Source organism: Primulina tabacum, chromosome 4 (genome assembly GCF_025594145.1).
Source record: "Primulina tabacum isolate GXHZ01 chromosome 4, ASM2559414v2, whole genome shotgun sequence".
Taxonomy (NCBI): domain Eukaryota; kingdom Viridiplantae; phylum Streptophyta; class Magnoliopsida; order Lamiales; family Gesneriaceae; genus Primulina; species Primulina tabacum.
Window position 1 is genome coordinate 48,387,857 of NC_134553.1, and position 26,737 is coordinate 48,414,593.

The 26,737-nt window shown below is 32.7% G+C and overlaps 3 protein-coding genes across 6 annotated transcripts; 1 reads left to right on the forward strand and 2 right to left on the reverse strand.

Moving 5' to 3' along the window:
* Positions 1–7,619: 7,619 nt before the first annotated feature.
* LOC142541738 (sugar transport protein 8-like) lies at positions 7,620–9,825 on the reverse strand. The gene is made up of 4 exons (XM_075648204.1): positions 9,637–9,825; positions 9,244–9,563; positions 8,529–9,155; positions 7,620–8,034 (listed from the first exon to the last, which is right to left on the reverse strand). Exons 1-4 carry the CDS (start codon positions 9,773–9,775, stop codon positions 7,621–7,623), a joined length of 1,500 nt encoding a protein of 499 aa, XP_075504319.1. The 5' UTR covers positions 9,776–9,825; the 3' UTR covers position 7,620.
* A 2,637-nt stretch (positions 9,826–12,462) lies between these two features.
* Positions 12,463–15,682, forward strand: LOC142543620 (uncharacterized). Of its 3 annotated transcripts, none has more exons than XM_075650984.1 (7): positions 12,463–12,890; positions 13,466–13,819; positions 13,961–14,032; positions 14,140–14,375; positions 14,751–14,831; positions 14,915–15,004; positions 15,336–15,682. In XM_075650984.1, exons 3-7 carry the CDS (start codon positions 14,023–14,025, stop codon positions 15,411–15,413), a joined length of 495 nt encoding a protein of 164 aa, XP_075507099.1. In that variant the 5' UTR covers positions 12,463–12,890; positions 13,466–13,819; positions 13,961–14,022; the 3' UTR covers positions 15,414–15,682. The 3 variants fall into 3 exon arrangements, with proteins under 3 accessions (XP_075507099.1, XP_075507100.1, XP_075507101.1); XM_075650985.1 differs by having other exon boundaries at positions 12,463–12,819; XM_075650986.1 differs by having other exon boundaries at positions 12,477–12,682.
* A 2,011-nt stretch (positions 15,683–17,693) lies between these two features.
* LOC142543621 (uncharacterized) lies at positions 17,694–23,744 on the reverse strand. 2 transcript variants are annotated; one of them, XM_075650988.1, is made up of 9 exons: positions 23,287–23,744; positions 22,529–22,710; positions 21,524–21,702; positions 20,499–20,760; positions 20,335–20,407; positions 19,928–19,964; positions 19,700–19,771; positions 18,871–19,195; positions 17,694–18,235 (listed from the first exon to the last, which is right to left on the reverse strand). In XM_075650988.1, exons 1-9 carry the CDS (start codon positions 23,396–23,398, stop codon positions 17,807–17,809), a joined length of 1,671 nt encoding a protein of 556 aa, XP_075507103.1. In that variant the 5' UTR covers positions 23,399–23,744; the 3' UTR covers positions 17,694–17,806. The 2 variants fall into 2 exon arrangements, with proteins under 2 accessions (XP_075507103.1, XP_075507102.1); XM_075650987.1 differs by having other exon boundaries at positions 20,335–20,393; positions 20,476–20,760; positions 23,287–23,742.
* Positions 23,745–26,737: the final 2,993 nt, after the last annotated feature.

A 26,737-nucleotide genomic window follows, 5' to 3' on the forward strand; every position in this document is an offset into this window, starting at 1 on the left:
TTATGTCACTGAAAACAACATTGCATATTGTCTATTATCAGAGGATGGTGAGCCATCGAGTTTTCACGAGGCTACTCAAAGCTCGGATGTATTCTTGTGGATAATAGCAATGCAAGAAGAGTTGGAGGAATTAGACATGAATAAAACTTGAGATCTTGTTACACTACCACGAGGAAGGAAAGCCATTGAAAACAGATGGGTCTATAAGATCAAGCGTGATGTCAATAATCAAGTGGAGCGGTACCGTGCTAAATTGGTGGTAAAAGGGTATGCTCAGAAAGAAGACATTGACTTCAATGAGATATTTTCTCTTGTGGTTCGACTTACAACAGTCAGAGTAGTGTTGGAATTGTGTGCAGTGTTTGACCTACATCTAGAACAGTTAGATGTGAAAACGACGTTTTTTCATGGAGATCTTGAAGAAGAAATCTATATGCTCAAGCCAGAAAGTTTTGCGAAAAAAGGCAAAGAGAACTTGGTTTGCAGGTTGAACAAATCTCTGTACAGATTGAGTGCAAACCCTTGTACGTATTTCAAGAGGTCCGGTGATGATTATATCATTTTGTTGTTGTATGTGGACTACATGTTGGTAACAGGCCCCAACAAAGATCAGGTCCAAGGATTGAAGGCACAGTTTACTAGGAAATTTGATATGAAGGACTTGGGACCAGCAAACAAGATTCTAGGGATGCAAATTCATCGAGACAGAAGTAACAGAAAGAATTGGCTTTCCCAGAAAAATTATTTGAAGAAAGTCTTGCAACGCTTCAACATGCAAGATAGTAAGCCAATTTCGACCCATCTTTCTGTTAACTTCAAGTTATCCTCCGAGATGTGTCCTAGCAGTGAAGTAGAGATGATGGAGATGTCTCGAGTACCATATGCATCAGTAGTGGGAAGTTTGATGTTCGCTACGATCTGTACAAGATCGGATGTAAAACCCAAGATTCGGTTGTATCTTGATAGTATTTGTAATTTTGGAAGGGATAATTATATCGTGTGCAATATTTTGAACTCAAGAATCAAGATAATATCGTGTATTATTTTCGAACTTATGAGAAAATAAAAGACCTAAGATTCGAGATAATATTGAGATACCGGAATAAAGGTCAAGCAAAGGATAATAAAACCCCAAAAAATTCAAATTCCATGGTGTATATATATTAATTTCGAATTTACTTGGATGAAAGATCTAGATTTTCGGTTATCACCCAAATCACGGATAGATCACGATTTTAGATAAAAGATTTGATTCAGGATTCAAACGCGCGATATCACTCGATCACGATAGCAGCCAACTCCTATAAATAGTAGGGCCCTATAGCTCAAAAATTACACCTCATAACTCACCAAATTTTCGAGTTCTCCCTCTCTAGTTGCCGTAGGATTTTTGAGAGCAGTGAACCGCTGTCGCAGTCCAGCCGCCGAAGAAGGAATTTCGAAATTCCAGTGCAAGAAAACCCCTTCCTTTCACGTTTTTCCAGCAAGATCTACTGTAAGTGGGCTGTTTTAAGTTGTTAGAATTTCGGTTTTGTGCTTATGAAATTTTGGTTTCTTGTTTTTAAAATTTGGTCGAGCTCCGTCTCCCGTCTATACGTTTTTACGAAAGTGGTTACGTGTATGTGTTAACACTGTGAGGATTCCCTGAAAATGGGTGAAATTCCAACATATGGCCCTTAACGGTGGGATAGAACCGTTTTATGGCCTCGTCCCCTTAGAGGATTAAAACATAGGGACCGACGCAAGTAAACCGTTAAAGGTGAAAAATCGCAGTGTTGTTATGTTACGGATACGATGTTACGATTATGAAAAGCATGTTGTTTTTATATGTGTGTTTCGAAAATGTTATAAAGTTGTTATGTTGTGTTCAATATCCCCCATTTACTGAATATTTCCAAAATACCCATCCCCCTTACTCTCCCCTCCCAGATAAGTCCAAAGAACGGGTTGAGGATGAAGAGTCCGGACAATTCTGGGGTTGGTGATTCGCGAGATCAGTAGTAGTACATTTCGAATTTATTTTTTATTACTTTGTAAGACGTTTCCGCATTTATTTCCGTTGTTTAGTGATTGTAATTGTAAAGACAATGTTTATTTCGTTGAAATTATGAATTATAAACTGGTTTCGGTTTATACTGTGCTACAAAGGCTGGTTGTTTCGATTGTGTGATTGTTAAACAACGCCGGTGTCAAACCCGAGTCTCGGGGCGTGACACCGGACATTGCTCAAGCAGTGGGAGCAGTTAGTCGGTATATGGCAAATCCTGGACGAGACCATTAGCACTGTTAAGAGGATCCTTAGATACATTAAGGGTACCTCGAATGCTGCATTATGTTATGGAGGATCGGATTTTACACTCATGGGCTATGTCGATTCAGATTATGCAGGTAATCCTGATAAGAGGAAATCTACTACTGGTTATGTGTTTACACTTGCGAAAGGAGCAGTAAGCTGGGTTTCAAAACTGCAGATAGTTGTAGTGTTATCTACAACAGAGGCAGAATACATGGCAGCTACTCAAACTTGCAAGGAGGCAATATGGATCAAAAGTTTATTGTAGGAGATCGGGCACAAACAAGAAAATGTTCCTTTGTTTTGTGACAATCAGAGTGCCTTGCACATTGCAAGGAATCCAGCCTTTCATTCCAGGACGAAACACATTGGAGTACGATTTCACTTTGTGCGGGAAGTAGTAGAAGAAGGAAGCGTGGATATGTAGAAGATCCGTACAAAAGATAACATAGCTGATTTTCTGACCAAGCCAGTGAACACTGATAAGTTTGAGTGGTGTAGATCATCAAGTGGCCTAGCAGAAACGTAATTAGCATGGAATGGCAAGATTGAAAAGATGTGTGGAGATGTGTTTGATTCTCAATCAAATCTCCAAGTGGGAGAAATGTCGACAAAGAATGACAATACATTAAATGCATTGTCATTTAGTTGGTCAACAAATGAGCTGGATTCGGTGGGAATAGCAAGCAGCAAAATTTGAAGACGGAAAACGCGGAATTGACGAAATGAAGCAGAAGAGAAAACGCGTTTTCACATGGATAAGGGGCTCTATAAATAGAGCTCCCCTCTTCATTCTGAAATCATCACTTCTTCGAGTTTTCTCGCATCTTATAAGCATTTGAGTGCTTAGTTCTATAATATTTGTGAGGTGTTTTGTTCTCATGTATTAAGAGAGTGTGTGATCTCTTTGGAAACACAGTGAGTGAGTTGTACACCACAAAATAGTATAGTAAAATTCTTTTCATCTTGCTCGTGGTTTTTACCCTAATAATTTTTAGAGGTTTTTTACGTAAATCTCGGTCTCCAGTTTATTCTTTATTTTCAGGTTTTATTATCTCAAATTTTGCACGTGTGACCAACAAGTGGTGGTGGAGTCAAAAGAGGTGTGTCAGCACCGTCGGATGGCTGCAGTGGCGTGGGGGTGATGAAGGCTCCAGACGGAGGGTCTTCTATTTCCAGGGGTTCCTTTGAAAGCAATCATCTAGGATATTTTGCTGGATTACATGCAACATGCTACCCAGAACGGATCGAAATAATTAACTATATGATGTTTTTAATATATATAACAATATATATAATTTGGATATTTTATCCAATCAAATGTGTAACTTCCGTGTCAATCAAATATATGATACTTGTATTAATTTGTTCAAACTTTATCAAAATTATATATTCAATCGGTAAGTCACGATTGATATTGATGGATATCATGTGAAATTATATATATAATATATATATAGTAGATTTTTTGTGAGACGGTCTTACGAATCTTTATCAGTGTCATGGGTCAATCCTACCGATTTTCACAATAAAAAGTAATACTCTTAGCATAAAAAATAATATTTTTCATGAATGACCCAAATAAGAGATATGTATCACAAAATACGACCCGTGAGACCGTCTCACACACGTTTTTGCCATATATATATACACACACAGAGAAAGTCTATGTTTAAATATAATTAGTATTTTTTTGTCATGTTGGTGTGTTTTGATTTACTCAAATTTTATATATATAGTCTATGTTCTTTTTTTCTTAAAAAAATATATATAGAGTCTATGTTCTTTTTTTCTTTTTTTTTTTTAAGAGAGAGTATATGTTTAAATATTGTTAATTTTTTTTTGGTCATGGTGGTGTGTTTTGATTTGCTCTTTTTTGTATTCATATGACTATTTTTGTTGATTTACAGGATTGTTTCAAGTAATCTCTCTACATGAATACATTTTTATTTTTGAAATAGCTACTTTTGGGACGTATGATTTTACAAGTAGATACATGAGAAACATGTTGTACTTATACATAAATTAAAGATTATTCAAACTTAAATATTTTAACTTATGCATCAATTAAATATTGAACTAAACATCAGTTAAAAAATAAATATTTTGAATCGTACATCAATTTAAAAACCAATTTTTATAATAATAATTATGCAATTCAAATATTTAAGTTGTACGACAGCTCTATAATCACCGATTTCTCTTTACAGTCGTCCCGTATCGATGCTTTTAACAGCTACAATCATTGCTTCCCAAGCACCCCAGATTTTGTACATGCAATTTACCCAATGATTAAGTTGTGGAAGCATGATGAACAATTAAGGAAACAAGGAGTATGCAAAGAGAACCACTACAAATGACAAATCCGATTGTGCTACCAATTATACCCATCAATTCTACAGCCATAAGATCTCTTATTAAGATTAAGATGAGATTGAATTGCACGCAAGTCTCTGTTTAACTTTTGCTTTAAATTACACAAATCATATAGGATTTGCGTTCAAACCCCAATATTATGTTTCTAACTAAAATCTTGCTTGAGGAATTTGTATCTTAAGCTTGTGAAATTGTGGACTTAACACGCAATACGGGAGGGAACACGAAGCCAAATATCTTATCATAATATATTTTCCACCAAATATACAAAATTATAAATCTTAATTTTAATATTTTTAACAACTATATGATATGTGGGACTGAACACTGAATTAGAGAGCATTGGTTCTGTGTGTTAATTTGATAGATATTATAGGTTTAAATAGTTGGCATGAAGTGCATTCGGGTCTGTAGATTTTCACTATTATATTATATATTATTATATTATATTATATTATAGAGTATATAAATAAATAATAGTTTATGGGAATTTAAAGTACATACTTTTCGTTTTGAGTGTATGACTAACTATATTTATGTTGTCATTAAGACATATATTTTAAGATCACAATATTATGCATGTTGTTTTCAAAAATATCATATTGTAATTTTTATTATTTTCAATATATTTTGATAACAAAAAAAAAATCATTTTATATAAATATTTGAGTAGGTCTCCTGTGAGACAGTCTCACGAATCTTTATCTGTGAGACGAGTCAATCCTACCGATATTCACAATAAAAAATAATACTCTTAGCATAAAGTGTTGATACGATGAACATCTACTATGAATATATATGGTAAGTATTACTAAAATAACATTTCCTATATCTAATAAATGAACGTCATTTCAGTCGATCATCATCGTACCAAAATTGTGAGGCCCGGGGCCGAAGAGGGCGGGGGGTGATCGCTGGTGCCATCAGTTGCACGGATAATGAGCGGCTTCTGGCAGGCTTCTAGGTGGAGGGAACATGAATGGACCGACCCACACGGGAATGAGAGGGATTCCGAGACTGTTCAATGTAATGGACTGTACAGTTGAAGAGGGCTTACAAGATTTGAAATGTACTACTCATATCACGAAGGTGCATCTTCTTTTCGGTAGCTCATCACATAAGAACTCCAAAGTTAAACGTGCTTGACTTGGGGCAATTTTGGGATGGGTGACCTCCTGGGAAGTTTCCCAGGGTGCGTGTGAGTGAGGACATAAGCAGCACGCTGGAAAGACTCGTCTTGGTACAGTGAGGACAGTCCGTCAAATCTGAGGCGTTACAAAAATTATATATATTATTATGTTGGAGACGTGCTACAATTGCTGATTAATATCCTATAAAGTTTATATAACAAGTGGCAATAGTATAATAATTGTGTGTTATTTAATCTACATTTGAACAAATGAAGTGAGCCACGTCGCTGATGCCACAATATTTTCCTATTACATTAAGCATTGGTAAACCATTTACCTTGCCACATGGGCGTCTCAGTTACTTTCATACGTTGAATTTCATTAATGATTTAACAATATATAATTTTTCTTCCACCTACCTAACATTATATATTATACTTCAATTATATGTTATAATTAGTATACGTGATACGCATCGTGTGCTTGTATAAAATATTTTTTACTCGAAAAAATTTAAAATAAAATTATCTGAATTTTAAGAAGTTCTCTTTTAAATTTGTATAAATTTAACTTTCATTAAAAAATGTTTTGAGTGTTTTTTTTAAAAAAAAATGAGTAGAAGAATAAGATGTAAGAATTTAATACAAGATTGATAAATAAATTTAGGATTTTAACAAATTAAATAGTGTGGGCCATAAAATAAAAATGGTGGCCCAAAACTAAGAGATTTGATTCTGGCCCATTATGAAAAAGAATTTGGGCGATGAAATGATGGGCAACTGGATTGGAGTAGGTCTCTTGTAAGATAGTTTAACGAATTTTTATCTGTGAGATGGACCAACCTCTATCGATATTTATAATAAAAAGTAACACTCTTAGCATAAAAAATAATATTTTTTAATGGATGACTCAAATAAGAGATCCGTCTCGTAAAATACGACCCGTGAGACCGTCTCACACAAGTTTTTGTCATTGAATTGAGCAATTCTCAGTCCAATGACTGATCATCCACGTCGTGTAGCAAGCGTCGGGGGAGACTTGGACATAAGAGGAAGAGAAATGAAACAACTCGTTCAGACGACAAAATCACATCAAAGACACTGAGAATTTCAATATTCATTTTCAGCATCTTGTTCGTATTTAAGTTTATCAATTCCAAATCAACATATAATCGCATTCAAGGTACGATGATATAATATGTTAGGTGTCATATCATATTATCACAAAAATTCATATGATACAGTATGAATCAATTTTGTGATACAGATTTCTAATATGATTCTAATCTGATTTAATTCATTAAAAATATTATTATTTTTATTCTTTAAATAATTTGAATTTTACTGATTGATAAATCATAAGATAATTGAATATTCTTGAATTATATTTTTTTGTTGCTCTATTGCATACATTCATATTAAATTTTTTTTAAGAATGATTTTTATGTTATTGGATGGTCATATCTATGTGCATATTTTTTTAAAAAACCAAATATTGTAGAAATGTTTTGGGAAGTGAGAACTGAGAAGAATATATATAAAAACTTTCGTGAGAAAGTCTCACGTATCAATTTTGTAACATACTTTTCAAAAATATGAATTTTTTTATGTCAAAAATATTACTTATTATTATAAATATACGCATGATAGACCAATTTTATGAATAAAGATATGTGAGTTCGTCTCACAAAAGACTTATTAAAGGATATAATTTAGTAAACTAATACAAAATGAAAATCCATTTACGTAAATAAAATATTGCCAACTTAGAAAGCTATAAAACCATATGAAATCGCTCTCATTTTTAAACTTGTGATTCTATTTAATCATCAAAATATCTACGCCAGAACCAATGTTTCTTCCAAACTTTTTCATTCATCTCATCGATGGGAATTCCCTTGGTTTCTGGCAGCAAGAATGCAGCAAAGCTTCCCATGACAACAATCCATGCAACAAAGAAGAAGAAGATGCCCGACCTCATGTGGCACAGCATCGTCAGAAAGGCTTGAGCTATGACGAATGTGCATATCATGTTCGTGCTCACCGCAAAGAAGAAGCCCGATGTTCGTGTTTCCAATGGGAAGATCTCACTTGGAATCAACCAACCGAGAGGACCCCAAGACCAGGCGAAACCCGAGACAAATACGCAGATTAGGACCACGACTATAATGGCATAGAGCTTAGGTATGGCGTTTGTTGCGTGCAATTGGGTTGCGAGAATTGCTCCGGTCAAACCCTGCGTATAAATTTATCTATGCATTAATCATAAAGATGTAAGAAATATGACACATGTTAAAAGAAATATTGTGTAGGGATTGGCGACGGCCATTGCCTACATATTTTGACGAAACTTGCGTACGCAACCTCAACTTTAGAAAATTGAGATGCGTACACGTTTCTTCTTTTGTCATTCAGACTCCCGATTTTTCTCGTTGATGGTATGAGATGTCTATAAATAGAGACGATTGAGGTCCCTAAGTACACACACCTCATAAGAAATATACACCATCTATCAAGAGGGTGGAGTGCTTGGAAGGCTTCGAGAAACTTACAAATTTTCAATGGCTGGAGGTAATTCTCGATCCGCTTCCGCATATTATATATCAAGTTTATATATCGTGAAAAACATGATTTTTGAGAAAAATTCTAACAAAAGAATCATGATAAAAAGGATTATTGTTATTATTATTTTTCTGTTGTACATATGTTCTCGGATTGTTAAGAATTGACCTGAGAAATAAGCATTTGGATGGCGGCTTCAATAAGTAAAAATCTTCTTCCAACTCTATCAACTCCAAAGATTGCGACCAAAGTCGAAAGACAATTGATAGAGCCCGTGACAACAGCTGACAGCAAAGATGCATCTCCCGAAATCCCCATAGTCTGAAAGAGGACGGGAGCATAAAACATTATCACATTAATCCCTGTAAATTGTTGGAATACTTGAAGAATCGTGCCGCAGAAGAGTAGTGGAAAACTGGATCGTTTCATCAGGTTCCTAAAAGGGTGCTTGATCTTCTTCGCAGTTTCTGTGGCTTGTAGAATTTCACTGTACTCCTTATCGACATCTTCTACACCTCGGATTTTCTTGAGAACCCTTAAGCCTTCCTCCGTCTGGTCACGCTCGATCAGGCTAGCGGGTGTTTCGACAATGAGAAGGGAGCCTAGACCGAGGAAAATGGCAGGCAGTGCAGCACCGCCAAGAGATATTCTCCAGCCATAAGGATGGATATTTGTTGTGATATAGTTGACTAAATTAGCAACCAAGATGCCAACGGTGACCATCATCTGAAAGCATATGTTTAGGCCTCCCCTGTATTTTGCCGGAGCGATTTCTGATATAAACAGCGGCACTGCCTGCAATCAAAAATATTTTTGATAAAATAAAATTATATCATATGTTACTTCGATTTGGATCTGACTTTATATATATATATATATACACCTGGTTCCCGAACCCAACACCAGCACCCAAACAAAGACGGCCGATTATAAGCATAGGAAGATTCAAAGAAGCGGCGTTGAGAATAACTCCGACGAAGAAAAATGCGGCGGCCATCTGCATTGTGCGTTTGCGGCCCAACTTCTTGCAACAAAAAGATGCGAAGAAACTACAAACCACAGCTGCCAAGTATAAAGAAGACGTGAAGAGTTGAAGTGTCTCGTCATTATATTTGCAGTAGTTGTCTTCCTTAACTCTATGCTTCTTTTCGTAAACAACCGGGAAGAACTTCAACAAGAAATCATCCATGGACGTCACTCCTCCTGCATGCAATTAAATTGTTAAATAACATGTATAGTTTAATTTCGATTTATTCACCTTGCATTTATTACGTACCAGATATGCCAATATCATATCCGAACATGAGACCTCCGAAAGCAGCGATGATGCAACATACCACCACCTGTTTGGTGAGCTTGGCCGGGGAGTTGACATCTCCGCCACCGTTCCGAATAGGTGTGATTGCTGGTGCCATTGTGTTTATGATCACAAGAAAAATTAATGATCGAATTCACTTCTCGCTAGTTGCCTACGTGAAAACAATGAGGAGAAGATGGTGCGTGCGTACATATATATATATATGTATATATTGGGACCTATACGTATATATATATATATATATATATATATATATATATATATATATAATCTTTTGCGGATTTGATAATGTTTTAAACAAAATTAAAATCTGTAAAAATAACTTTTATCAAAATGTAATAGATCAATATAAATTCTACGAATTTCCTTTTACTTTATATTTTATGATTTCTTTGTTAACTGTAAATAGATAATAGTGTATAATCGTGCAAAATCAAATTCATTTAATATACGAACTTCTTTTTACTTTATATTTTATGATTTACTTTGTTAACTGTAAATAGATAATAGTGTATAATCTGCAAAATCAAATGTATATAATTAACTAGCAAGTAATGCTATATATACAACCAAATTGTATGACAATTTTTACACGACAAAAACTTGAATACAAAAAATCGATTTATCGAAATCGAATGATAAATTCAATACAAAATCTCATGAGATATTAACAAAATTTTACGAGATAATTAATATAAATATCGTTTTATGATATATTTATTATACCATCATCATTATTATTAGAAGAAAATATTACAGTCTAATGAGTCGTATTTTGTGAGACAGATATCTTATTTGGGTCATTCATGAAAAAATATTACTTTTTATTGTGAATATCGGTATGATTGATCCGTCTCACAGATAAAGATTCGTGATACCATCTCACAAGAGACCTACTCTTGCTTTTAATTGTTATCAAAGCAACTAATTTAAATATTTAGGCTTAAAATGTCATTATGCAAGTTTGTCTAATTATGTTTTTTTTTACTTCCATTTAATACTTTTTAAAAACACATTAAATTTATATATACACGAAATTGAACCTCACAATTAGCATTCTAATCCTACATGCCAAAATCAACAAGGTAGAAAATATAGAATATTTAGAAAAACGTACTATAAATTTAATATTCAATAACATAATCGCACGTGCCAGAGTCATCACAATAGATACACTGCTGATCCAATTTTGAAGTCAATCGGATCATCAAACTTACCAACTCAATTTGTCGTTTTAGATTTGGATTCGACCATCTGCAAATCATCGATTTCCACGTGGAAGTCTTTGAATTATTGTGACTGTCAACTAAACAATAATTGGTTGGAAAAAAAATCATGTGAGACGATCTCACGGATCGTATTGTGTGAGACGGATATCTTATTTAAGTCATACATTAAAAAGTATTTCTTTTGTGTTAAGAGTATTACTTTTTATTGTGAATATCGGTAGAATTGACTCATCTCACAAATAAAAATTCGTAAAATAGTCTCACAAAAAATCTACTCCTATTTGTTACTTATTCATTCTGGTTTTACGTAAAAATAGTTATTCATTTCTAAAATAATTTTAAAATTATAATTTTTTAAATTAAAAAAAGGACAAAAATTGATGGCTCCACGTGTTAACTCTTCTTTCTATGCTGACAGTAAGTGGACATCGACGGATCCACCATAATGCCAACTTGCCAAACCCTCCCAAATTTTTTCACTGTATATAAATTTTTTAAAAAATAAATATATAACTAAATTGGCCCATAATATTTTTCTTCGTATTATTATTATTAAATGAAAGTTTTTATTACCACTTTATTGGTCTCCCGACATTAATTTTTCTTTTTTAAATATCTTTTATAAGATACTATTATTTTTACCAAAAAAATGACCAAATGAGAATTTAAACATGAATTTGCAGCAAAAAAATAAAAATAAAAAAATACTCCAATATCTTTGCACTTTAATATATATAAATAATTATATATTATACTTACATACATATTTGCAAGCTTTGAAACTACGGAAGTATGATATTTTATCAATTTTCCGTATAATTTTCATCGAACACATTCTAAGATTCTTTAAAAATAAAATTATGAATTTTAAAATAATAAAAACTCTATGAAACCGATCGTTTACCTTTTGTCCTCTGATAAAATCCTACTAATTTGAACCATCTAATATTGAAATAAATTCAATTAAATATAGAGATCAAATATACTAATAAATAAAGAGTAGGTCTTTCGTGAGATGTCTCACAAATATTCATCTGTGAGACAGATGAACCCTATCGATATTCACAATAAAAAGTAATATTTTTCATGGATGACCCAAATAAGATATCTGTCTCACAAAATACGACCCGTGATACCGTCTCATTGAAGTTTTTGTCATAAGTAAAACGATCCAAAGCAGCAACTTGTAAACCAATAAAGATTGAAGATTTGAAGTGTCCACATGCTCACTAGTTTGATTTTTTCTTCCAATATTTTTTTGATCGAACGCACATGATTTGTTAATATTGTTTATCCAACTTACAAGATTTTTAGACTACTAGGTTAAGTTCGAGAGAGAAAAATGAGTAAAATTTTCGGGCACAAATAAAAAATAAATAAAGAATTAAGTTTAAAACACTCAATGATCTCGATACAGGTGAAAAGGAGACCCAATCGTCTAGTTTCCATTAATATTTCCGAAATTATAAATTTTTTTTTTTCTCGAAATTTTGAAAGGCATTAAAAAAAAACTTCAAACGCTAATTTTGCGAATGTCGCGTGCATTCATGGTGGGACATGCTTGAAAGACTCGAGACAATTTCTATTTAACTTTTGAAAAGATTTTGATTTTCGTGATATATATGTATATATTTTGCAAAATGTGTATGATCGTGTCATCTGAGAATTTGAATTGAAGTGCTGTCGAAAAACACACTCAATTTCCTTCTTCACCAATTCCTGGTTTTGCTAAACAGGACATATTTCTTGGCTTTCAGTCATCCGATCCCCTTCTTGTAAGACTCTTTTTCCTCAGTTTCGTGACTTTTTCTAAGCATCTTCCCTTTCATTCCCTCGTTTTGTGCGTGATCTTGGCTTCTTTATTTGCCTCTAACTCTATATTGTGAAAAAAGATCCCATTTTTCCTATCTGGGTATGTTCAACTTTCCCTCTTCTGGCGTTCTGAAATGTCTTCCTGTGTTTTCCATGGTTTTGGAATCTTGGGTTTGTTTCTTTGAGTGATTTTGTTAAAATGGCTTTTTGTTATTTTTGGCTGTTTTCGGATTCTTTCAGAAAGTCCTTCAATTTTTTTATTGAGGAAAAGCATCCTGATGTTTTTGAATTTTAGCAGTCGTTTTCAATTCTTTATGTTTTCCCTTCTTATTTATTCGAGCTTTTGTTTGTATTTTCATTCTGTTTCTTGTAGCCTGTGGTTGTCTTTAGATGGCTTAAACAATATATTTGACTACTAAAGAATCATCATTCGGCTTTGTTTCTTCAACTCCTCTCCTTTTTTTTTTGTCACTGGGTCTTAAAATTTATCATTTGAGAACTTTTTTCTGTCCTCAATATTGTTTTCTACTAATCAGCATGCTCTTTCTCTGCTTCCTTTATTACTAAGTTTAGTTTAACATGCATAACCCCTGTAGCATTTATTCATATTATTGGACAGAACACATGTGACAATTTAATAAACACGGATTGTGCAATAAGTTGTAATTATAATGTGTATAATTATTTCTGCTGTATTTGTTGTGAGTTTCTTATAGTCATCATATATCTTGTTATGTTAGAATCAGGTGCTCCACGAGAACTGATTGGATAGAGCTTTTATATATATATATATATACACACACACACACACACACACACAAAAGAGGATTGCCCTTATTTGCAAAACGATGGGAGATCACTTTGTTTTTCTGGTTGATCATTTGCTCACCGAATCGACTTTGAAGGCTGCTATTGAAAGTAGGAATTTTTTGAATCATGTGGCACCTACGACAATCAATGGTACATCGACTAGTTGCTCATCCCCTGAGGATTTTGAAGGTAGTCTGTCATCAAGAAAAGTGATGGAGTGCAGGATATGTCAGGACGAAGATTTCGATTCAAATATGGAGACACCTTGCTCTTGCTGTGGAAGTTTAAAGGTAGATTGTTGTAAGTTTTTGTTTTGCTTCTGCCATGGAGATTTTGTGTTTAATGATGTTGCAGTTAATCTTGTCATGAGTTCCTTCAATTGAAATGGCCTACATTGATCGGCTTATGCCTCTATTTTGCTTCACTTTCAGTATGCTCACCGTAAATGCATACAGAGGTGGTGCAACGAGAAAGGCGACACCATGTGTGAAATATGCCATCAGGTGAGCTTCTAGTTTCTAGCATTTCTTAGAGGTGAATTCAGATTCTATGACTCTCTTGAAATCTTTTTTACCAATGTCTAAATTGTGTATTTCTGTGTAAATTTCAGCAATTCAAGCCTGCATATACGGCACCACCCCCCATTTTTCGTTTGGGAGGACTAACTCATCACTAAATCAGCTGGTTGTTATCAGGGGACATTGGCAAATTGCTAGAAGCGACTCAAACGAACCTCATATTATTACAATGGTATCAACAGACAGAAGTTTCCTTGATCTGGACTATGACGAGTATTCAGTTTCTACTACTCGAAGCATAGCTTGCTGTCGCTTGGTTGCCATGCTGGTAATTCTCTTACCTTTATTTGAAATTCTTTGGACATTCAAAAGATTGATTCTCCTTGCTCCAAATTGTCTTATCACTCATTCATCAAGTGCTTTTGAGCGCAACCCACTGACTTACTTGTGGGTTATTTAAATGGGTGATGTGGCTCAATGTAGATAGCACATTCTAGAAATAGTATCAGACACGGTCAAGAAGAAGAATGATTTGTATTCGTCGTAGGAAGATGGGAAATGTTCAAATTATGGACAAAAAAAATTTCAAATGGGCTGGACTTTCTAGAACGGATACTTGGTTTTAAAGTGTATAGCGACTGTAGAATTTACAGCTTGGCTACATATTTGGTGGCATGCATACTAACGTCTTCTGTTTGTGCAGTTCATGGTTCTCTTGATCCTGCGACATACTCTTCCGGTCATTGTTAGTCGAGCTGGGAACTATTCTTTCACACTGATCATGGTAAGTTCCTATGGTATACACCAAGAACGAAAAATTTTCAAGCATTGTGATATAATTAACCTATTTTTGGGTGTGTGTTGCAGCTGTTGATGCTGCGAGTTACTGGGATTATCCTGCCAATTTGCATAATACTAAAAGCAGTGACTTCCATCCTACGTAGCCGACACCGACAGGTATATCTAATAGCCATGCACAACTCTATTATTATATCTAATAGCCATGCACAACTCTATTATTCGGACTCCCCTACCTTTGTTCTTACTGAAATGTCTATTTTTACTGCTTCCTACGAGCTTTCTTATGTGAATCGTTGTTTCGCCCAGTTTTGAGCTAGTAACATTTATAGTGTTTTAAACTCACTTAAAACATAGGAAAATGTAATCAGAAATATAGCAGCATTTTGCAATATAATATGGAAAAGAAAACATTAAAAATTCAATATATGCCCCCATGAATAGCTGGAAACCCTGCTCATTTAGTTTCTCATGTGGTGGCATTTAACAGGCAAATCTGCCATTCTCTCCATCTGATGAGGAAGCTGGTCCATTGGCATTACATCGGCCACATGTTATAGATGAATAATAACCTGTCACGTTCATCGATCCTTTGTTCGTACTTCGTGTTCGATACATTTTGCTGATGAAAAAGCATGGATGCTGCCCACAGAGAAGAACAGGAAATAGCAAGTGCAGATTTTTAGGTTGGGTTTTAGTTTAAGAAGCTTCAGAGATGCGTTTGTGAATAAATATATACATTCTGTATATAAAATTTACGTAGAATTAAAGTTAAGATTGTGTAAAACTTCAACCAAAACGGGCATTCATAGATGTCAGATAATATTTGTTTGAAATCCAAAATTTATAACTCAAACATCCATTATTCAAACTAGCTTGCTTGTGTAAAACATAACCACTATTCAAATGTACCAAATGAAAAAACGAACATAAGTGATTGATAAATGAATTTTTGACAAATCGTCTTAAAATTTTTACATTGATTAACTTGATATACAGAAAACAAAATATCTAACATACATATAAATATATGACTTCTAATTGTGAATTTTTCAATATATTCTTATTCATTTAATGAAGCAAATTAAATCAATATTTTTTTTGATGGGTTCTTTTATAATTTATTGTCTATCTTAAATGTCTTTGGATATTAATGCATATTGAATTTATCAATTTACCCGTAATTTTTCTTTGTTGCTAACTAAAATTTGTTACTAAAATTAGTGTATTTCTTAATGGTTACTAATGAATATTTAATATTTATATTTTATCTTTTTTTATTTTATAAATTGATTTAAGTAATAATTAAATAAATAGTTACTCAATAATTTAGTGATTTCATTTATGATTTATTATGTATTATGATAATATTTTAGATAATAATGTTTTTAAGATTAAAGTTTCTATTATTATATATTTTGTTATCAATTTTCATTGCGTTCTAAACATAATACAAAGTATGGTTATATTAGCATTATTCTATTACGAAATCATCGTATATAATATATTGATTTGTTATCTTGTTTGTTCTTTTCAACCTATTAATTAATTTCTAATTATATATGATGAAATTACATACATAAAAAATAATTTTTTCTCTTTTCTACATATTAATTTATCATTATATATGATGAATTTATATATATAAAAACTATTTTTCACATTTCAAAATAACAAAATTGTTATTTAATATTACTCACTTATTAAATTAACTAAGTTATGTTTACCAATTCATTGTGCATTATTCCTATGATTGCAACTTAATGAAGCATAAGTGATGACATAGAATGGTCACCCTAACAATTAATATTTGTGTTTAAATTATTATTATTAATTAAAACTACTTTGTGTTCGATGAAATTATTTTATTAGTGAGAATAAATTTGATTTAGAAAAATGATTTCTAAAATGTAAAATAACAACTATATCATATCTGTTAGGTGCAATAATTGTTTATGTAAGGTATAACAATACAAATGTGACGTTTGAGTTGTTTTACGATTTTAATTAATGTTGCATCGTTACCCCGGTTATAACTTTTGGTAAATCGACAAATGCATGATCTTATAATTGGTATATATAAGAGTCAAAGTCATGTGAACGATTCTCATATATTGCAATTAGTGTAATTATTGGAGTGCAATAATTGTCCTTGTTGGATACATCGATCGAATCATGACGATTGAGCTACTATACCGTTTAAAATATTTGAGTTGATGTGTAATATCTATTCTATAAAAGGAAAAAGTTAAACAAAATTTGCAAGGAGTTAAAAGTTAGCAAAAACACAATTGATATTTAACTTAATAACAAGTTTAGATGTTTTATTTTAACATCATTATGATAATTTAGTTAATTAAGATAATTTTATTTGACAATCACTATATGCACTCCATTTAAATACATTTTGGTTTTAGTAAAATTTATTATTCTCTTAATTTTATTTATATTATTTTTCATTGTGAATGATATTTGGATAAAAAATATCTTTGTTAATTTGAGAGAGCTGTCATTATGTTATAATCATGCAAATTGAAAAATGTTATATAAATAAGTGAATATATTTGATTTATCGTGATGGTTTATTTTTATTTATTATGTTTTGATATATTTAGATTAATAAATACTCATAAACAAGATGTTATTCAAACGATTTTAAAAATTATCTAAATTTCGTTATTATATTTTTCATTATTAATCACCCACGTGCGATGCACGTGATCATTCCTAGTTAAATAAGAAGCCTAAGTGATTTGTTTAAAAGGAAAGAAATATACAACTAATGAATTATCATAATGATAATTTTACAATACATATATAGCCGAAAGTATAATGCATTTATGCAAAATGACTTCCAACCAAAATTTCATTCCCATTACCCACGAAAAGAAAAATACATTCCATCCCATTTACTACGTTTTGTAAGTATATAATATACCAACATTTTATTAAAATCTAAGCCTAAACTCCAATCCCTGGAATATTTGAACTTGATGTTACAACATTCTCACTACATCTGCTTTTGTTGCCACTGAAGCTGCCTCTTATTCTTGATGAAATCTTAGCAAACACTTCCTCCCTTCGGGGGCGGTTCGCGTACAGAATCCACAGGGCAAGACTCAGCATGACTCCTACTGATATAAGTGCTAATCCGGCATTTACAAGACGAAGATTGTGCTCCAATGGAGGACAATAGTCTGTGGTTATGTTTCTGAAAGTATCACGTACAAAATTACAGTTTTGAAAGTTTAAGAGAGGCGGGGCATAGTGTTCAAGGGCATAGCTGACGTTTGTTGCTGCCACCAGTTCAGCGTACATGTTGGGAGTGAGTCTACCGACGCTGCTGCAAAGGTTATTTGCTGACACCACGCAAGTATATTTTTGCCAAACCTGTAGTAGCCATGATAAAGAAGTCTGTTAATTAATACTCAAGTTATTGGCCATACTTGAGAGGTTCAAGTAAATCAAGCTACTTGCGAGTACAAGCTTTCCTCGAAGTCACTTTGAGCTAGCTAAAACCAAGTTTGAGTACTAGATTGAGTCAAACTCGCTCATGTTTTACTTGGGTTAGAGTGCTCCTGCTTGAACTCTGATATTTATTTACAAACAAGTTCGATCTAATTTAAAGTGATTGTACTATTTCATAAAACATCTGGTTTTGCATATAATTTTTATGAACATTGAAGGAAACTTTAACCGCTGCAACCTCCTTCGAGATAGAGATTGATTGGTGCTTGAGCTTCTTGAGCTAGCATTCAAGTGACTCGATAAGCATTTGAGTCGACTCAAGGCTGACTCATACTAGATTGTGCTCAAGCGGTGAATTTTATCGATTTAAGTTCGGGTGGTGACCGCTTGAGCATGACTCGTCTCCACCAAACACCTAAGCAATTCTGGATAGTCCCTTGCATTTACCTAAAATTGCAAAACACCTTGCCGCACTCGTTGAATAATTTTCTCCGGAGAATACAAAAAAGTAGAAGCAAGAGATGCAAAAAAGTATCAACTGTATCAGCTATGCTTACCAGAGAAGCATTCTCAACTGAAATTTCTTGAGCTGAACATGAACGATCTTGCAGCTGGGAGTCATAAGGATAGCACAGTGGAGGTATCAATGGACCTGATTGGTTGTAATAATTTGAAGCAGCGTGTGGACGTGGATTTGAGTTGGCAATTGAGCCTACAAATCCATTGGCGATGTTAACGATATCATTGATCACTTGTTTGCTTTTGAATAGAGTCTGGTTAGTAGTTCTCTGGTCAACACAAGGAAGGATGTTGCTTAGTGCAGTTTCAGCATGAGGATTCTCGACCCATTCGCTCATGGCCATGCATGTGTCGGTGATTGCACTGAAACAGAGAATATACCATTTTCAGCCACAAAAGCTTTACGATAGTATGAAGAGCATTGACTAAATTTTGAAGATCACTTGGGCACATGGAGATTGCTCCCACAATTCAGAAAATGCCATTTTTTACCATTTCGTGAAGACATGGCCCAGAAGTAATTAAGTATCAAAATCAAGTACGCATAGGAACAAACGCATATCATCGTATGAAACTAATGAATGTAAGAAAAAAAACTCAACCTTCTTAACTTTACAATAATCTAAGTGCATGATTCCATGAGTTAACCATTCTTACAAAAGGGTATGAATAAAAAGGGTATGAATAGGTCATAATTTCTAAAACTGTCAAAAGTATTCATCTGTTAAAGCCTTCTCCAAATCCATAGTTGAATGACATAACACTAAAAGGTAGCCTTTACTTCATGCAGAACCTTGTATCAAAACCGTCCAAAACCCTAAAAGAACATAAACAAAAGTCCATCTGCAACAAAATTAAGTATCTTACTTGTTAAGAATAACAAAAACTCCACAAAGAATGAATGTAACTGCAACGAGTAACCATCCACTAGTGATGAATCTGCAGCAATATGACGGAACATAAGAAAATTTACAAACACAGATACTCTAGAATACCTTTCCTTGAATTCAAGAAATTCTTATTTAAAAATGTAATCAACTGTATATCCTGACAAAGCATAAAAGGAAGAAAAAAAATATAAACAAAGAAACTAACATGTAAATTGCATGTTGATGGCCAAGGATAGATAGCACTGCAATTAGAAAATACACACTCATTAGGTAACATCTAAAGTTCTGAACCAAGTATTTCATTTGGTGGACCAGAGTTAGGCCACTTATAAAAAGAGCTAGGACAATAAAAAAATTCAAGTTATGAAAGGACCGTTTAAAGCAGTTAACAAATAAATTGTATATATAAATGATAGAAATTTTCGACCTTTCGTTTTTTTATCAAAGCAGTAGAAATTTCACTCCTCTCAATACTGTTTTTGAAAAATATTACTGTGATGCTATTCTGTAATCCAGTAAAAGTCATAAAAAAACATTTGATTTTACTGGTTAAGGATAAAATTCGTCCGAAAGCAGTTTGGCATAGGATGTTAGGTACAGTAGCTGATGTACCAAGGCCTAGAATGGATATGACGAGCATCACCACTGCAACAGCTATTAGTACTGCTCTCCTACAATAAGGTAACTAGTTATAAATGTAACATGAGTCGAGGATTTGGTCACAAAAATACCACAGGTGGTATATAAACATACTCTGTATTGAAGATTTTTCGTACTTTTCCCGAGTTTTCGTTGGTTTTCTGCTCCAAAGTATCTGCTGCACTGTTTAACTCCACATTTAACCGGTCAATATCATCCTTGACATCTGAAGGAAGGAAAATCTGGGCCACGCTGACAGTTTTTGCCAGCGACAAATATTCCGTGACATTTCTTAGTGTCTGCACCGTGTACTCTGACTGGTTTACAACATAGCTCAAAGTATGAAATGCTTCTCCATGAAATTTATCCTGTCCTACAGAAAGTAAAATGCATCCAATCCTGTTGACAAAGAAGCAGATCACAGAAAAAATCAATATAATCGGCAGAAAATACCCAGCTACTAAAAAATTAATTGTAAATGGACATAAACTAAAAATACCCAGCGACTAAAAAATTAATTGTAAATGGACATAAATTATAAAATGGGAGCATCACATTTTAGTTACAGAGATTTGTCTAAAATAAATTTGTGTACTCGACTCTAACGATGCAAAGATCAACCATGAGGTAATTTGCTAAAAGTTTTCAGAAGAGTTCCCTTCAACAGAAAGGCGACAATAATTGGATTCGACCCCCTTTTATACAGTAACAAATTTATATCCTCATAAGAGTTGGGCGTCAAAGGAAAAAAAACCTTTAATTATATGCATCAAATAAAGCAGGGGAACTGGAATAAAAATGTAAGAGAAGCTATACTACTTAGCATCGAACGTATTGAAATCATATAATCCCAATAATCTAGCTCGTCCTTGGTCATGAGATGAATGCTTGAAATCTTTTTTTTCCCTAATGATATTGAGTTCATCACGGTCACATTGATTGCAGATTGCACAAAACCACATCAATTCTCTCAAGATTTGTCAGATAAGGACAACGGGACAAGTAAATTTCCAACACAGAAAGAAGATGCCAGCATAAAACAGACTTCAGACTAAGACTTGAAAACAAGCAAATCAAACTAACAATGGACTCTGAATAAAAACGTTCAAGCATTGATGTTTATATTTAATCAAAGCAAGATGGTACGAGTTTAGATTATTACGCTGCAGCACTGGTGAAGATGATAAGCAGGACAAGACAAATCCTGAGTGACCAGCTTGATTCCTTGCCATTGATGGATATTTTCCATCCACAGAAATGATGTATAATAAGAGCCAAGCCAAATGAAATAAACCACAAACCAGCGACAATGAAAGCTGCAGCACCCGTAAATCCGACAGACTGATACAAATACAAATAAGCTTAATATAAAAATTCCCATAAGCACTAACATTAACATTTACCACTGCAGTATGGATTGACAAGGAAAACATAAATACATGTTATGAAAATACGTGTCACAAGCTAATACCGACGCTTGATTACCAGAAATTTAATTAACAATTATTGATTATAAACTGCTCTCGTCATCTCGTAAAACAATCATTGTTTACTACTTTACTTCAGTTTGTAAGATTAGTTACGAGTAGGATTCTCATAACATAATGTCTTAAAGAATATCGAACGCAGGAATAGCATTCATCCTTAGGATAAGCTTTCTATCTCGAGATTGTTGGTTAGCAATAAGACTTTTCAACAAATCAAACGAGAAAAATTTTAAAATTCTTGTACTTCGCAAACTATTTCACAAGAATGCAACAGATTTTTAGAGTGCAAAAATGTCAAACAAGCACTAACATCAATGACAATTATAGCTATACATCAGATAGTTCACAGTATCATTTGCTTAATCACAAATTCTCCTAAAGTATCCACAACATCTCTAAATCAAACACACTGCCTAAATTTTTTTAAGGACTTGTGTTAATGATGACACATATGTCAACATATATCGGCCTAATTTTTATCGGACAGTTAAGAAGGCGTGAGGTGATCCCTGACTTCTACATTGAGCGAATACACGTTTAATGTATTGACTAGGCTGTGAAAATCTTTTTTCATCTTAATGCAAGTGAGAGCTAAAACATGAACTTGATTGAAAAACTTCTCAAGTGATTATTATTAGAGAACTCGGATGTCATTGTAAAGCAAGGAGAACAGGGATTACAGCCCAATAATGTCTGTTGGCAATGTCCCATCCACCTCTGTATTTATCAAATCCGGCAAGAATGTCAGGCCTCTTTGTCCTGTTCCCTGCCAATATAAGAGTTTTCACATCGTTGGCCGGCCCTGGAGCTTCTGCAGCCGCACTTAATATTTCATCCTTCCATGACCCCAAATTCTCTTCTCCTGCATATGTGTTGCAATTGAAATTCAATTGTTGAGAAGAAATGAAACTTCATTGCCAAAAATGAATTTAATATCCATGAAGACAGAAAATTTAACGTCAGATTTCTGAAATAATCTGGAAAGAGTGTAAAATAGGCAATCCCAATAGTGAGAGAAACTGTAATATACAAACCAAATTTCCATTTCAATATTCTACAGCATTCCATAAGACAATAAAAAACTAGAATTTAATTGCACAGCTACTTAATTGCAATTTGAGAAACTTTATTAATGATCTAAAAAAAGAAAGAAACTTTATTAACCTCCAACCAGCATTAGAATCAAAGAAACAAAGGAAATGTAAGATGCAGTATATAATTGTTAATAAAAGGTTAGATTACACCAAAAACTACTCTACCGCATTAAAGACACTAAAAAATGACAAAAATATAGAATCCCAGTTTCCAAATCATCCAAGAAAACGCATACGAATTTACGAATTGCCAGCAATATAATTTGAACATTAACAACACCAACATTAAAATAAAAATCAACACAACCCAGTTGCCAAAATCTCAAAGAGAAGAATAAACCAACCAAAGAAGGCCTTGAAAGGTTCCCTTGGGTTGGAAAGTGCAAAGCTTGGGCTCAAGAAAATGGAGAGAGCAATGAAAATAACAGCCAAGAACGAAAGGGCCCTCGGTTCCATATTCTTAATGCAGCAAATCCCACATCAACTATTCATATGAGACCACCGCAGCATCAAGAAATCCTCATGCTGATAAAAAGAAATCATATCACGCGTTTATTATTTTCCTTGTCACACATAAAGGGGTCATTCATTTCACATTTTCTTTCTGTTACGATTACTTTTTTTCCTTCAACAAAAATAAAGGGTTGGATTTGTAAACGAAGGCAAATCTTGGAGAAACCTTGTTAAACAAAGATCTCCTCAGAGGAGAGAAAGATGAATATACATATATCCACATATACATACATCTATATATATATATATATTGAGCGTACGTAGGGGTGCGGCTGAAAGGGACGGGGTTGTAAATGGAGCAAGTGAATGAATAAAGAAGCAGCGGTGATGTTCTGAAAGACTCGAGCTTGCTTTTTAGGCTCTTGTCCTTATTCGTCATTATTAATTCAACTAATTTACTATTTTTGAATTTTAGTTTTAATTGATTAAAAAAATAAGGCATTTGATTCTTTTTTACCACAATTTCGTTGAATTAAATAGAAACTCGTCCAGTTTCATACATTAAAAATAAATATGGTGATCATAATTAATATACAATTTTAAATTTTTTTAATAAATTTAATTCTTATTTGCGATTCTATACCAAAAGCTTTATAATATATTTTTATATGACAAAGTGATTAGTTATTTTGATTGGAAAAGTTAAGGTTTGAATTTTACCTCAAATGTATTAATGAAAACTTAGGATAAAAATGATTTAATTTGACAATGAATTACATTTATAAGTAGTGATTAGTGAATCACATAAATCTCATGAGTGAAAACAGTTTTTGTTCATAGTTTTGATTGATTTTATAAATTTATTGGTAGAAAATAATTTTTATAGTTTGAGCTATTTGTACAAAAAATAAATGTGAAAATACTATTATTTTGACCGTATTTTTTCCGAAGGAAATCTAATTATTGTCAGAATTAAATGAAAATATATATATTTGACATTTATGCTATTATTATCTAGATCCCTTTTGGGATGATCTCATTGATCTTTATCTGTGAGACGAGTCAATCATGTTTATCTTTACACTAAAAGTAATATTTGTTTGATCTAAATAGAATATCAGTCTTATAAAATTGACTCATGATACCGTCTCACACGAGTTTTGTGTTTTTTATAAATGACAAAGTTTTAATTTTTTTAAAAAAGGTTTTACCCTATATCGTAGTACAGAGATGATATGTTTAGTTTTATAATATTTTTAAAAACATAATAATAATTGTGTTCTTGGAAGTTGAATCGGAAATTATTAAATTTGGAGTATAACATAACATAATGAGATAATAATTTTTAAAAATGATTAAAAAGTTGAATTGAAATTGGTTATTGTTTTCAAGAATGTGAAAATAAGATAGAGTATAATTGTTAAAAAGAAACCCAAAAGCCAAGACAAAAACTTGTGTGAAACGGTCTCACGAGTCGTATTTTGTGAGACAGATCTCTTATTTGGGTCATCAATGAAAGAGTATTACTTTTTATGCTAAGAGTATTACTTTTTATTGTAAATATCAGCAGAGTTGATCCGTCTCACAGATAAAAATTCGTGAGATCGTCTCACAAAAAATTTATTCAAAAGCCAAATGGAAACGCATCTTTTTTTAGCATGCATAGCCAAAGTGTTGCCTGAAATAATTTTGGCATAAATTTTTATCGCAACTTTTAGGATTTAAATCAAACACTATTTTCTTTATACCCTCTAAACAAATGGAAATTTGGTTCACTCGATTACTTTAGACTAATTTATTATTGACCTGATTGATTATATAACTTTTTTATGGTAATGGGGTTATAAAAAATGAGGATTTGGAAGCGTGGAGAAATTGCATGGTGAAAAGACTCCAATAAATTATTATATGTATGTAATAGTTTATTAACGTTAATCAATCTTAATAAATAAACTTTTGCCGACTATTCATTCGGAAAAAAATTAAAATCGATCGATTAATTAAATAAAAAAAACTTTGTTCAGCTTTAATTGTATCAACAGATCCAAGGCGATGAAGTAGAAACTCTAGAACAATAATTACAATGATTTATTGATCACACATTTCAAAAAAGTTCGGTTACATATATATATATACACACACAAGTCTGATTGTATTTTTACACATTAAATAAGACAAAAACTTGTCTGAGACGGTCTCACGGATCGTATTTTGTGAGATAAATCTCTTATTTGGGTCATCCATGAAAAATATTACTTTTTATGCTAAAAGTATTACTTTTTATTGTGAATATCGGTAGGATTGACTCGTCTCACAGATAAATATTCGTGAGACCGTCTCACAAGAGACCTACTCTTAAATATATCATGAGAATAACTAATTTAAAGGGAAAAAAAATTCCATTTTACCTATATTTGATCATTGTTTGAATATGATATATAAAAAAGTATGGGAATAGCTAATATATTTAACGAATAATAGTATAAAATAAATGTGAAAATAATAATAAATATAGACCATATAATATATATTTGCGGGGATGAAATAAAAAATGTAATATTTATATTTATGACATGAGAAATACTAAATATAAATACTTACATTGAAGTGACATCATAATATTATTCTCACACGTGTACGCTAACTTAACCACGATGAATTTTATTTTATCTTATCTTAATTCAGGAAACATTATATTGTCATTAGTGAAACACAATGATTTTTTTATATAGTTAAACAATGTTTATTGAATCGAAAAAATACCCTTTAAAATAATAATTTATTAATTTATCAATTAATAAATACCTATTTAAATCAAATAAAATTCCATAAACCCGATATTATTAATTTATAAAAGTTTTATTGATGAGCTAAACCCTCTTAATAACAACACTTATCAACTAATCACAATCACAAGTTACGTCGAACACGTTTATAATAAATAAAATAAAATGAAAAGTTTCAAAGATTGGAGAAGTGGGACCGAACCGATTGTGTTACTACCTAAACTTTATTTTTCTTGCACAAACCACATGCAATTCGAGTACGTACATTTATTGCATTTTTTGATCTAAATTGAAATTGTTTTTATTACTATAAAAATTTTAATCTACATCGTAAATTCAGTTCTTGTCTTGTAAATTTTTCAATATTTTAGGATTTAATACCTATGGAGAACATTTTTTTTAATGAAACAATTTTGAAATATCATTTTAGGATTTGAATTGCATTTTGCGTACCTACAAGTAGGGACGTAAACGATCCAAACAAAGCCAAACAGTAGCAGGCTTGACCTTGGTTCGTTTAAGATTGTTTGAGGCTCGAGCTCGATTCGAGCTTCTA